The following is a 13,461-nucleotide window of genomic DNA, read 5'->3' as shown; positions in this document are numbered from 1 at the left end:
TTAGTGCACGCTGATTACTGAATTGACAGTGTGTCTACACAACAATTTCTCGTTGTGGTCACAATGTTTATTAAGATCCCAGGACCCCTTCAACATGATAATCATATGCTGATTGACTATCCAATATCAAGATCAATAAAACGTGCAAAGGTACCTTCTACCTCCAAGATTCATACGCAAAGGAATCTTCACTCACAGACGGCTCGAACACATCCTGCGAAAGAGCTATACCACTTAAATTTCTCTCCCTTCCATTTCAGAATGTGCTTCTAAACCTGGTAAAAAAACTGTGTTTCTACTCTAGCTCAGACATCCCATGCTTCCTGGTAAATAACTCATATGAATAATCGTAAAGCATTTGCAATGGGTCCATGCGAAAGTTATCTGCTTCAAACATGTACACGACTTAGCAGTCTTGTCTCTTACATTCAAGCACTTAAAGAGACACTAGTGAAGATTAAAAATTAAGGCTGAAGCATGTAGTGGTCCTCAACAAACCATTCAACTTAAAAAAATGTTGTGCTGATGCAGTGTCAACCTCAATATATGTCAATAAATGTTTACCAGTCTGATAGCTTTTCTGATAAAGATTCATATGCAAAGGAATCTTTACTAACAGACAGCTCGAACACTCTAATATTTTAACAAACATCTTGCAAAAGAGCTATACCACAAGAAATACAACAACCAAGTTACAAAGGGCATTGTAATGATAAACAGTGCCACATATTCTTGGACAGACTTAACTCTATCACATGACAAGCACATCTAATACATCATATTGCTAGTGTACTTACACAATGCACGTCAAATTGAGACAGATACATCTGTAGAAGACAGGAGTGCCCTTAATGATCTCAGCCAATTTTCTGTTGAGATATGAAGTGAGCCTGCCAAGTGTACTGAACATAATCCACTGATTTCCTGGCAAGCAGTAGGCTGGTCAGGTGGCAGACAGCTTTCCCCCGAGTAAAATCCCAAGGATCAATTAATCTTCTTCTCCTCAGCTATTCCCATATTCTGTTTATTCCTGTGTCCCACTGCCTCAATTCCTACACTTGACCACCAATAAGAACACACGTAACTGTTGTTGTCAGTAACTTGCAAACGTTGTATTAAGAAGTAAAATATTACAACCTTTTGCGCTGCAGTGGCGTAACGCCGTCACGTCAATTGCCAGCTGACACTGGGTTACAAATTGTTAAAGAAGTTGCAATGAGGCATTCTTAAATATGTGCTCACAGTTGTTACTATATATAGTGCTTTATATTTAATAATAATCTAACCAGAGGCAAATCCAGACGTGCTTTCTTTGTAAATGGGACCTCTTCGAAAATATCCAAAGACACGGGCGGTCGTTTCTTCGTCACTCTCGGCTTTCCTAAAGCAAGTAAATACGGAATACGAAAGAAAATTATAAACCTGTTGAAACAACAGAGACATTTTAAGAGAATACTTACAAATATGGAACTAAAGAAAATTCTCAGTTTATTACAAACAACTTCCTAGTTCCACAAACATTTAAAAAGCCCCCACATAGTATTACAATAAAAATAAAGAAAACTGAAAATCATGTTTATTTCAGATAAAGAAATGTTAAAATTAGCAGCTACAATCAATAAACACAAGCAAATTTCCACAAATGAATCACTCTTTCGCTCACTCACTTTCTGTTGGAATCTATAATTTAAAAGACTCGACAACAGTTTCGGGTACTCTAACAAAATTAATTCACAAGGCTGTCATACAACACACCTGCTGCAAGTTACTTTAATAAGCAATACGGTAGCTTATGACACAGAAACACGCTTACCCTTCTATTTCTCTCAAATTAGAAGCCATGAATGGTCCTGCGGCAGCATCCTTGAGCATTTTTTCAAACAGCGTCTTCAAATTGTCATCGAGCCTTCTGCCTTCATTCTGCTCCAAATATTTAAGTATGCAAGCGTGGATCCTATAGTAGACTTCTAAGGCTTCAACTGCCAAGTTCTGTGGATTACTGTAGCTTATCCTACGGGCATAACTAGCCTGCGTCTGATGAAGGTGTTCGCAAGCCTGCAATAAACGTTGCGTCTACATTCAACAGGCATACTCTTGTTCAGTTCACAGTTTGTTAATAAACCATTTTCTTATCAAGGGTTCTGGGCCTTTGTGCATATCAAGTGGTAGCACAGAGCGTGGTTTTGTGATTCTATCTAACTCAAGATGTTATTGCACTCATATTTTTTTCTTTTGTACTGATTATTGTGAATTGTTGTTAATCTGTCAGCTGTTTATCATCTTTACAATGGATCGTGCACTTCCGAATTTGGACTACCTCAGGAAGGATGAGCTGGAATATGAGATCAACATACGGAAGGTCACCGGCCTCCAAGAATATTTACGTAATTAGCAGGCAGCGAGATTCACGCGTCCGCCTCGGACTCCATCAAACCTCTGGTGAGTTGTGAACCTTGTACAATAAATTTAATCAGATCCAGGAAATAGAAACTTACATTTGGGCTGACAACATTTTTCCTAATCAGTACACCAGGATTATGATGCGCCTATGCCAGCTGACCTACGGGGCTCGTGACCTTGCCGACAGGAAAGTTTCAGACCAGTCCAATCCTGCCTCCCTAGACAAATTGTCTGAGGGCATTTCCCACTTCGCGTCGTCTGAGGAGGAGTTTCATAGCCATCTCTGCAAGCCTTCCCAGGATCCCACTCACAAACCCAATTCTCTTGATCATTTTACCTCTAATTCTAACTGGGCTCTTATTTCACAACACCAAGAATAATTATAATCCATTTATAAAAACACCAAGGAAGCCTACTGCTCTTACCTTTGCAAAATGGCTAAGGAAAACTCTTGGATTGTGGTCTCTCTTCTCTGCCACTTTACCCAGCATATAGTGATGCAGCCAGCGCTCATCTTGTATTCCAGAATCCTCTCCTGCAGCATACCATATCTGTCAACATACACCAATCCTGATATTTTAGCCACAAAAATTATAGCTGATGTATAATCTATCATAGGACATATGACCGTCTAACAAAACAGCACGCCATTTACGATGGACATGCGACTTCTCCTATTAAAGACAGGGCGAAGCATACCTAGTCTGAGCTGCCTTTCTGTATTATGACGACAAATCAAAGGGAATTATCAAATGGGTAAACACGTGGAGAGATAAGAAATAGATAAAAAAATTTAGTCAGAAAACTTGAAAGGAAGAGACCACATGGAAGACAAAGGCTTGGATAAGGGATAATATTAAAATAGATTTTTAATAATTCCTTAGGAATGGACTGGTCAGGGGCCAGTCGTAGATACTTGGTCATCACGATAATGAACCTTCCGATCGCATGCAAGATGGGGAATTTCTTCGTTACCCGAGAGACTACGAGCTTCTTAAGATAAACTCTGCTCCATGGAGTTAGTCATATGAGATAAATGGCCTACATCTGCAATTTTAAAAATAAAAACACTCAGAACAGCGAAACAAACAAAGATTCACTTGACCGCTGACCTTGCTGGCAGTGGTGAAACACTTCTCTGCCGTGTCCAACATCTTCTCCTTTCGATTCTCCAATATCTCAAACATCTCCAGGCTGAGGCTGTCTGTTTCCTGCAGACACACGGTGTTCAATGGTTTACAAAAATTACAATGCAATAATGAGAATGTTTTGTTAATTAAATGGTTTCCCTGATGATGTGAAATTGTAGGTGCAGATAATGGCTATGTCTTCTGTTCTGTCAAAGATGACGCTGTGTTTCATCTCTGTGGAGAGTTTTGTTACAGCCAATCTCCAGTCTGGAGTCTCTAATGTGTTCCCAACTCCTGGTGGAGATATGAAGGCCCATTTGGTCAAGTAAACCTTACTGCATTAGCATTCCTTGCATATAAACTGGAGTAATTGCCAAAAGTCCAGTCTAAGTCCATCTCCGGTCTGCCTGCTCGAGAATCGAACTCAGAGTGGGCTGTCACAGTACTAACGCTTCTTTAGAAACTTTAAAGTTGCAGCCTGAAAGGCAATACGTAGTTTTCACTTCCATCAAACTGCCAACAAAGAAACAAACACATTCACAGAGAGGCGAATCCTAGGCCTAATACGTTTGTTTGAGAAACGCAACCAAATCATATTTAAAACAGGTCGTTCAGACTTAATTCTAAAGGCTAAGAAAAAGAAGGATCAGCCTCTAGTGTCCAAGAAACCTCGCTTACAAGTTAACACAATTAATTTCTAGCCACGTTTTTCGGGTTATCAGCTTGAAACCAAATAAAATATGTAGGATTTGAGGTTTCTACGGGGGTCAGTTTATTAGACTACACGGCGCAACAACACAGAAAATAGACATCTTCAAATAAAATATGGTTCTTCAAGTCCTTTTAACAGAATTATAGGCTATACCTCAGTTTAAAACTAAAGGCAATTTTAGAATAAGTTTCTACAAGTGTGGATGATGTTTCGGAGACACTATATTTCTCTGAAACGTTGGTAGAAATCTACAGGTCCACATAGCGTCACAAGTCAGAATAACGACATATTCACCGCCTTGAGAACCTAAAATCTCACAAAATTCCTTCACATAATCACATCGTCGAACATATTTTCAATGCATTTCATACAGTGGCCCACAAATTTACTAAATAAATCAAAGTAAGAATTGTATTTTGTATCTTTGGCATATTTCCGTGAGAAATAGTCAAGTAATTTGAGAAGAAATTTAATCAGTAACCGTTCTTTGGTAGTCCCGGATACGCTGACCGATCTACTAAACTTTATCACACATTACAGTCGATGGTCGTCCAGAACCCAAATCACATCAACACACAAACCTCGAAATTTAAACTGTTATGTGACTCACAAAATTAAAACAATGTGCCAAGTTTTCCGCAAAATTTCGTCACCAGTATACACACCCTCTGGAAAAAAATTAACAAAATAGTTGTTATTCTTTGGAACATCCTGTCAACAGATCAGTCACATTAAACGTGTCACAATATATCCACTACTCGAGAGACAATGTAAATCTACTAAATAGTAATTAAGGTAGGTTCATATTGTTTATGACAGGTATCTTTTTCAGAGCTGCCAACACCACTTTTAAGACATAAACGAAAATTGTTTTCGACTTCCTCTCGTAAAGGCCTCTATGCGTTTCTTCTCATAAAATATTTAATTCACTTTTCTTCCATTTTCCGCCGTCGTTATTCCTGTATCACTCCATCCTATCAAGATTTGTCTCTCCACTAGCAGACGCAGGGTACAGTCGAAACAAAAATACTTGTCATTATATAGTACTGTGCGTTTAAAATTCTTGGTGTTTTTCTGAATAATCCGTATATTTATGAGACGAATTCATTGCTTGATTACAGATACGTATTACATTAAAGCTATCCGACATAATCTAAAAATCCTGCATTGTTTACATACTGACTTTTAATAAGCATGTCTTCCACACTTTTTTGGGTATGTTTACAACATACCTTTACACTCAACTTCACATTTCTAACTCCATCGTACAACTGCCACCTTGTTGTTTTACATTTTTCAGAAATGTTGTCGTACTAAAAATGCAAAAACTGGTAAAAATCAGTTTCATGACCGCCACGGTGGTCTAGCGGTTAGAACGCTGGCCTTGTAATCCTGGGGTCCCGGGTTCGATTCCCGGCGGTGCCCGAATTTATAACTTGTGTTGGGCAAGGCCGTGGTCTGGGCAACACGGAGTTTTCCTCCGGGGGCTTCCCCGATTTCTCCGTGGCATCCCAACAATTACTTCATTCACACACAGAAGAAGGCAATGGCAAACCACTTCTGGATCATCTGCCAAGAACGTATATGAACAGGTCTCAGTCCGAGAAAAGGATGGAAGGATCCTGTTCATATGGACCTGTCGTCAGACAGAACACTAAATAAATAAATGATGGCCACGGTGGTCTAGCGGTTAGAACGCTGGCCTTGTAATCCTGGGGTCTCGGGTTCGATTCCCGGAGATGCCCCAATTTATAACTTGTGTTGGGCAAGGCCGTGGTCTAGGCAACACGGAGTTTTCCTCCGGGGGCTTCCCCGGTTTCTCCGTGGCATCCCAACAATTACTCCATTCACACACAGAAGAAGGCAATGGCAAACCACTTCTGGATCATCTGCCAAGAACGTATATGAACAGGTCCCAGTCCGAGAAAAGGATGGAAGGATCCTGCTCATAATATGTCGCCAACCTCATGTAAAGGAGACGGCGTAATAAAGAAGAAGAAGAAGAATAAGAAGATAAAGTTTCATGATCTTGGATTAAAAGACGTTATTGATGCTACCACACTACAAGTTTAAGTTGTTAATATTGATTGCGATAAATTAAAAAGTAGATTAGTTTGGAATGATATCCAATGGCAAATGCAATTAAAATTTTTCAGCGTCTTAAAAAGTTGGACAGACAGCTTGCTATTTCATAAGCTTGCGTTTTTCCACAGATAAGGAAAGCAGGCTACAAAGCAAAGTTCTTCTATGACAGGACAGTAAAATTAGCCAACATAAACACCGGGGGTTATATTTACGCATCACGAGAAGATCTAACTGCCTTCCCAGTAATTTAAACTCTGAGGCGATTAGAGCATTTCCGTAGGTTATAAAGATTCAAACAACTTACGTGTAGGCTACCCTTTTATGATTAGTGAATACTTTTTCTGTCGGTTCTGTCACGAATAAAGTCTTGCATTATTTTAATAAATGTCCCAAGGAACTGAGCTGTCGATTTTAGACTGCAAAGCACAAATTTATAATGACCGTAGACTGCCACATTTCTTATCGCTGGTGAAAATATTTACGCAGGCAATATTATTTAAAATAAAAACATTGCGTAAGTTTCCGCCAGTATAAGCGTGTGAAATTTTTTCTTAGTTCAGGAACAAACATTTTAGTTTTCCCCAATATTCCTTACATTTCCGAAGTAGTTCATTGAGAACACATTTTAAGTTGTTCTCGTGGCTGAAGTTTAAGTTTCGGAGATGAACCGCGGTCAACGTTTCTTCAAACAATGCAGTTGCCACATTCACCCTGAAGACTGCAACTGCAATGTTTGCCGAAACGTTGGATAACTTTCATCATTCTACGCCGCACAACCTCGAAATCCTAAGTTGCAAACTCCACGTTGACTCCGCACCGATGTAACTGAAAGAGTTGAAATGGACTGAGCGTTCTGGTTTCGAATTTAGCATGTACAAATCGTTTTAAACGTGGGAAATAAAATTACTTAGAGATGTAATTTTAATCGCCGGGATGTTGCTTCAGCACTGTAAGGGGATGAATACATATTTAAAACTGGTAGCTTATTTTAACAGCAATGGAAAATGTTGAAAGTAGAGGGTAATAACTCTGTATGGACACAGGATCGAAAAACTCGTCCAACGTAATGATACGTGGTTCAACTTCCGCTATTTTATTAACCGTACAATGGCGTGGTATCATCCATATTATTATTTACAATTCACTTCCAGATATGAAGTTACTTTCTAACCACCTGTCTTACAGAAATATGAGATGATGATAGTTTCAATTTGAAATACTAGGCACAAGATGGGTTTAAGACAAAGTAATGAGGCAGTTTCTTACCAAATGTTCTGTAACCGATAAAATAAGACTACGAGATTGTGAAGGGAGGCTGGCGGTTTAAATTGTAGTCTGTGGTGCACTGTGCAGTGTTAACGCAAGTGGGGACACGCGTAAAGTACGGCCATGCTGCAGTCTATGACAGAGGACACATTCCAGTACTAGAAGTGTCCCCGATGTACCACATTGTTCCAGCAAGTCTTAGAAACTAACTTCCCTCACACATTGTGCCCATATCTGCCTTGTTTCTCGCTCAGAGTTCCCTTGAGCGATGTACAGTCACAGCATGCTTCAAGTGAATACAGAAAGATGTTCTATAACAAACAGATGTAGAATTCTCGTCTCCAAACTACGATTATCGGACCGAGTCTAGCTTCTATTTATAAACATCTGTGTGTCTGTTTATGAAGTTAGTTGGACGTGAACAAAAGAAGAACAATAGTGCTATTACTGTCTAAAATATTAAAGGTAAATAAAATTACGAGGAATAAAGATACCATGTTGATAAGGGCGAGTCCAAAAATCAGTCTTGTTGAAACGAACAAAGGCTGGGTCCCAATAGGACCATCCATTTCCTATTACTTCCGACAGAGATAAATGTATTTCACACATGCTGCTACGTAGATAACAGTGTCATCTTGAACTGATAAAAATATTTTGAATGCAGTCAGTCAAGACTGATGTAACAATACGGTTGCAATTTTCGGGGCTAAAGCGATTCACGCTGGTGTGCTTATGGCGACAAGTGCGTGCTGCGGTGGATTAATAACTATATAATTTTCTCGCAGTATTGCCTTTTTAAGTTTTCGCCTCTCCAAGTTTCTTTCGCACCATTGTGGTGTAGATGTGCCAGTACGTGACCAACAGAAAATATAAAATTGTGTATCGAAAATAATATTAATACAAATAATAACTTTTTTGGTAAAATAAAATGTTGTATTTTTAAAATAATAAAACGCATGGGCGACACATTTATAGACAAATCAACAGAAGAAAAACGGGCCGCGAACCCTGTTCTGAATGCGGGGGAAATATAAGGGATCTATTCATTCGGAATCCGCATACTTAAAACACGAACAGAAAGGAAAGAACAAGCAAAACGTAAGAAGAGCGATAAAGGAAGGCAGAAAGTAAGAAAATCTTGCGAAGAGAGAGATGGAACGAGACAAAGGAAGGAATAAGAAGAAATAAAGGAAAGAGACAAAAGGAGGAAGACAGAAAGACTGGAAAGGAAAAAGTAAATAAACAAAGAAAGAGGAAGGAAAAAAAAGGAAGACAGAAAAAGGAGATGACGAAAGAAAACGTAACAGGAAGAAATAAGAAGAAGTAATAAAAGGTAATATAATAAGGAATGGAGTGGGCATTTTTTACTGAAATATGAACAAATGCGCAATGAATAGAAACTCAGTAGCTGAGCCTTGAAAGAAAGTGAAAGATGTTGCGGTTGGAAGGTTAGCACATCTACTTCTTATTTTGAAAGTACGTGGTTCGAAGTCTACATCTTTCACTCAGACGCATATAATTTCTTATTGTGTAACTGTGTTACCTTCCGTTCAGTATTTGCGCCTGCTGCTTCTAGTGTAGACTATATGAATCACTCCGATGTCAGAGAAGTTGCTGCAAAATCACGGCGAAACAGTATTTAGATGAGATAAGACAATAACTTTTGGGAGCAGCGTAAGCACGTAAGACTTTACTAACCCCGTCTTACCGAAAATTAACGTTAAAGATACCCCGTTATTTAAACATAAATGACACAATAAATAATGACCGAGAAGGTCTGGTTACAAATATTTATTTGAATTACTGAGCGCGCGGAAGAAAACATCTTGATCCTTCTCGTAAACGTTGAGAAGTACATATTTCTAACCGGTTTGTACTGTAACTATGGAAATAAGAAGAAGAAGAAGGAATCTAAAGAATTATTAACCACATACATGGAGGAGAATATTTTTACGAAAGCGGAGGTTCTTCTGCTGCGTCAACAAAAACCTGCCACTGGACTATCTTGAGGCAGACGAACCAGTCTCGGATATTTAACAACAAAGCTATTTTATTTATCCCAAGTGTTTTCTTCCTTTAAGTTTGTCAGACTAATGATATTACTCGTCTCTCATTTCTCTCACGCCACCGTCATGTCGCTTCCATCCCATCGACCTTGATTAGATCATCCTAACATCATGTGACTATTATTGTTCTCTTAATGCTTGAGGATGTTATTTGCATTTTAAAGATACGTTGATATTTTTCAGAAAATATAATAAACCTACTGATATCGTCGGAGACATTTTATGGATAATACAAATTTAGTAGTTTTTCATAACATATTCAATATAGTATATCAAATCTAAAACTTCTTGACGATGGTGAAGAGTCAATTGAATAAAAATTTACTTGGATATTATCCATCGTCTAGTAAATATAATAAAATATAATAATATAAAATATTGGTACGGAGATAGGGATTAGCTCTATCTAGTGGGCCCAACTGTGTAGGAACCTGAATACAGAGATAGAGTCCCATCTCCGAAACGTCGTTTTACGTTTTATATTTACTAGACGATGGATAATATCCAAGTAAATTTTTATTCAATTGATTCAATATAGTGTTTAAACACGTGGCCTTCCGTAAGAAGAAACTTATTTTAACATATTTAGTTTCAGATATTTTCTAGAGGAGATCACAGATTCAATGAAAAAACAGACACGATCAGTTTGTTGGAAATACATCACATACAAATTTTCCAAATTGAAGTCGTATGAATTAATATTATATACAACAACACACAGCAATCATACACACACAATATTAAGAGCGATATATGTGCAACTTCCGTTTTCCATTTCCAGATAATGTTTTCGAAAACGATACAAAAATATTGCGTATAGAACGACTAATTTATACACTAAATTCTTCTGGAGCTACCAGCCATGTAAAGTACAGCTGGTAGCCCGAGAAAAATTTATTATACTTAGTCGCCGTGAAAGCTTCAAATCATAAACAACTAATTGAGTTTAACGCAATGAATTAATTCTAGGGGTTCTATGATTATTCAACAGCGCACTCTTGTTTATTTTATATACGTGAAGGCACAACAAAGCTTTTCTCCTTTCAAAGTGGTTCCACATTGCTCGTTGTTGTAGTAGAGCAAGAGACGTTGAGTGATATTTTGACAGTACTCGTCAGTACCGCTGACACGTTAACAAAGCAGTTCATTATCAGAGCGCCTGCTTGTCACGTTATATTGCAGACCTCAAGTATAGACATTTATCGAGTAATCACCTACCACTTTTTCTCATAATTAATTTTGATCTCAGAATAAACAGAATTAATCAATTGAGCTTTGTATGTGTTGATTCAAAAGTACCTTTACATATGTGTGTCGTGATACTGCACGGCCCTCACTATTGCCATCCTTAAACCACTTTTCGTGAAAAACGTTCTTCGTTGTATTAGTAAATACACAGAAGTCAAAAATAAGTTTGCAGAAATGCTTGTTAAATATCACGTATTGTCTGCGAGCCAATAGAACTCGCTGGGCGTCACGTGTTCATGAATTCCTACGCTATATTCTATTTTATTTTATTTATTTAGTGTTCTGTCTGACGACAGGTCCATATGAAGAGGATCCTTCCATCCTTTTCTCGGACTGGGACCTGTTCATATACGTTCTTGGCAGATGATCCAGAAGTGGTTTGCCATTGCCTTCTTCTGTGTGTGTGTGAATGGAGTAATTGTTGGGATGCCACGGAGAAACCGGGGAAGCCCCCGGAGGAAAACTCCGTGTTGCCTAGACCACGGCCTTGCCCAACACAAGTTATAAATTCGGGCACCGCCGGGAATCGAACCCGAGACCCCAGGATTACAAGGCCAGCGTTCTAACCGCTAGACCACCGTGGCACTTCTATATTCTATAACAAAACATTAGTCCCCGCAAAACTATTAACATGCATAATGCGTTCCATTACTCGAGACTACTGAAGTACAATGTGTTTGGAACAGGAATAGTCAGAGTACGATAGTGTAGTAAAATGACCCCTTTCTTAAGTTCCTACAATACGCGAGAATTAAGTAAGTCTGTGTATGCGGCCTGGCAAGTGACGTGTTTCACTACTAGCAGTTCGAATAACATCGTGCTGCTTCTAATTTGATGCAAACTTTACTGGTAATACTTTACAACAACGGAAGTTATTATTTTAATAACCGAAACATGTCGTAAGAGACGTTTCAATTTGTAAATCGATCATTCGATGCGGAACGTGAAATGATATTTTAAATATTTTATATTTTATTATCTTATTAAAATTGTGATTTGACGGAAAATATTAAAATATTAACCTAATTCACAATATGACGCAAATATACTACCTTATGAACGGAAGTTATAATACATTCAGAAAAAACCAAACAGACAAGTGAATATCAATACTTCGGACAGCGGACCAAAGATAAGCATAATATTTGTGCTAAAGATCAGTGTTCTTCACTCAAGACCATGGGGTCAGCACATTTTATGATCGTATCTCAGCAGGACAGCAAAAAAAAAAAAAACAGACGACTGAGGACATACAGGTGTGCCTCGAATCAGATTTGAACACACTTTTACAGTGTTTGAACTTCGTACGCCGTTAAAGTGTTCTTTACCGAATATTACCAGAGTGATAAAATCAAGAAGATGAGTCGAGCAAAGTATGTAGCACGAGTGGCGAGAGGTGGAAAATGCACACAAACTTTAATACGGAAATCTGAAGGGGAGAGATCACAAAAGAAACTAGGTGCTCTGTAGGATAATATTGTGTAACTCTGTGCGCTGCATTGCAGTGGCTCAGAATAGTGATCAATGATGAGCTCTTGTGAACAGGGTACTGAACCTTCGGCTTACATAATAGGCAGGATAGTCCTTGACGAGCTCAGCGACTAGCAACTTCGTGTTTTATGACCAGATCAGTATGGATTCAAATAGAGTGTAGGACAATGCATTATCACAACACTAGGAAGTAATTGGTAAAAGCTTGCATTGCAGTTGCTTATTTAATGTGAAAGAGCCCTCGTCGCTGTTTGGATGGGAGGCTGGGTGTGGCCTACAAGTGATCTGGGCGTGGTAAACTAACGCCATGTATCGGAGCCGTTCCCGAGAAGCAAATATTACTCAGAGCACAATAAATTGCCTTGTTTTTCATGGAATTCGAAAGTTCATTACCAGGTTTACAAGAGCCCATCACTGGGAGCTGTCCTGAAATAGTTGAACTGTATTTATTGGAGTGTCTGTTGGGCCTCTGGGGCGCTATGAATATGGCGGCGAAGAGAAATAATCACTGTCTTTACCGGGAAGCGAACTGTGGTTAAGCAGTCCACCGACAGTCACTTTACTGACTGATCTACATTACTTAACCTATCTTCAAATTTCTTGCTTACTTTCAAGGTTTCCTCGGATACATCGTACTATTTCGACCCCGATATATCACTCAACAACAGATTTAAAACATTTCTGCTCTGTAGGATTTGAATATTAAAACTTCATACAAATTTCGGGTATTACGGGTCCTTTCAATAGTTTCTGTGGACTGTGAAAACGAATTTTCAGGTTAACAGATTTATCACACCTTCTCGATAACGCATTTAGAAATAGGCGTGGCAAACCTATCGTCTACTGTCCGCTGGGAGCTACGCTATACTCGTTCACGAAACATACGTCCACCCCTGCAACATTATTTATATATACGAGGGTCGCTCATTAAGTAATGCCCCACATTTTTTTTCTCAGCCAATAATGAAGATAGAAAAGTGTACTTTTACATGCTTGAGATTTGATGTTTCCCGCGTTCGTGTACGGAGTTTCAAATGATTCCAACCGATAGCGGAGCTGTAGT

General features: G+C 38.7%; 1 protein-coding gene across 1 annotated transcript; it reads right to left on the bottom strand.

The window, feature by feature from the left end:
• Window positions 1-572: 572 nt before the first annotated feature.
• Window positions 573-3,634, bottom strand: LOC147871551 (calcineurin-binding protein cabin-1-like). The gene is made up of 4 exons (XM_087360814.1): window positions 3,513-3,634; window positions 2,826-2,951; window positions 1,814-2,055; window positions 573-1,381 (listed from the first exon to the last, which is right to left on the bottom strand). The coding sequence occupies exons 1-4, from the start codon at window positions 3,585-3,587 to the stop codon at window positions 1,282-1,284; spliced, it is 543 nt and encodes a 180-aa protein (XP_087216940.1). The 5' UTR covers window positions 3,588-3,634; the 3' UTR covers window positions 573-1,281.
• Between the last annotated feature and the right edge of the window lie 9,827 nt (window positions 3,635-13,461).

The sequence above is a fragment of the Zootermopsis nevadensis genome, unplaced genomic scaffold, assembly GCF_977971745.1.
Source record: "Zootermopsis nevadensis isolate Lab colony 2312 unplaced genomic scaffold, Znev_1.0 Znev_ptg000049l, whole genome shotgun sequence".
NCBI lineage: Eukaryota > Metazoa > Arthropoda > Insecta > Blattodea > Termopsidae > Zootermopsis > Zootermopsis nevadensis.
Note: the sequence above shows the minus strand (reverse complement) of the source record. Positions and strands in the feature narration are given on the sequence as shown.

Excerpts from the sequence above, each read along its gene's own strand:
- LOC147871551 (XM_087360814.1), bottom strand. The coding sequence starts at position 3,587 with ATGTTTGAGATATTGGAGAATCGAAAGGAGAAGATGTTGGACACGGCA. Across the intron at positions 2,952-3,512 it reads GTTTCACCACTGCCAGCAAG|ATATGGTATGCTGCAGGAGA; the intron begins GTCAGCGGTCAA and ends GTATGTTGACAG. Across the intron at positions 1,382-1,813 it reads AATTTGAGAGAAATAGAAGG|GAAAGCCGAGAGTGACGAAG; the intron begins GTAAGCGTGTTT and ends TACTTGCTTTAG.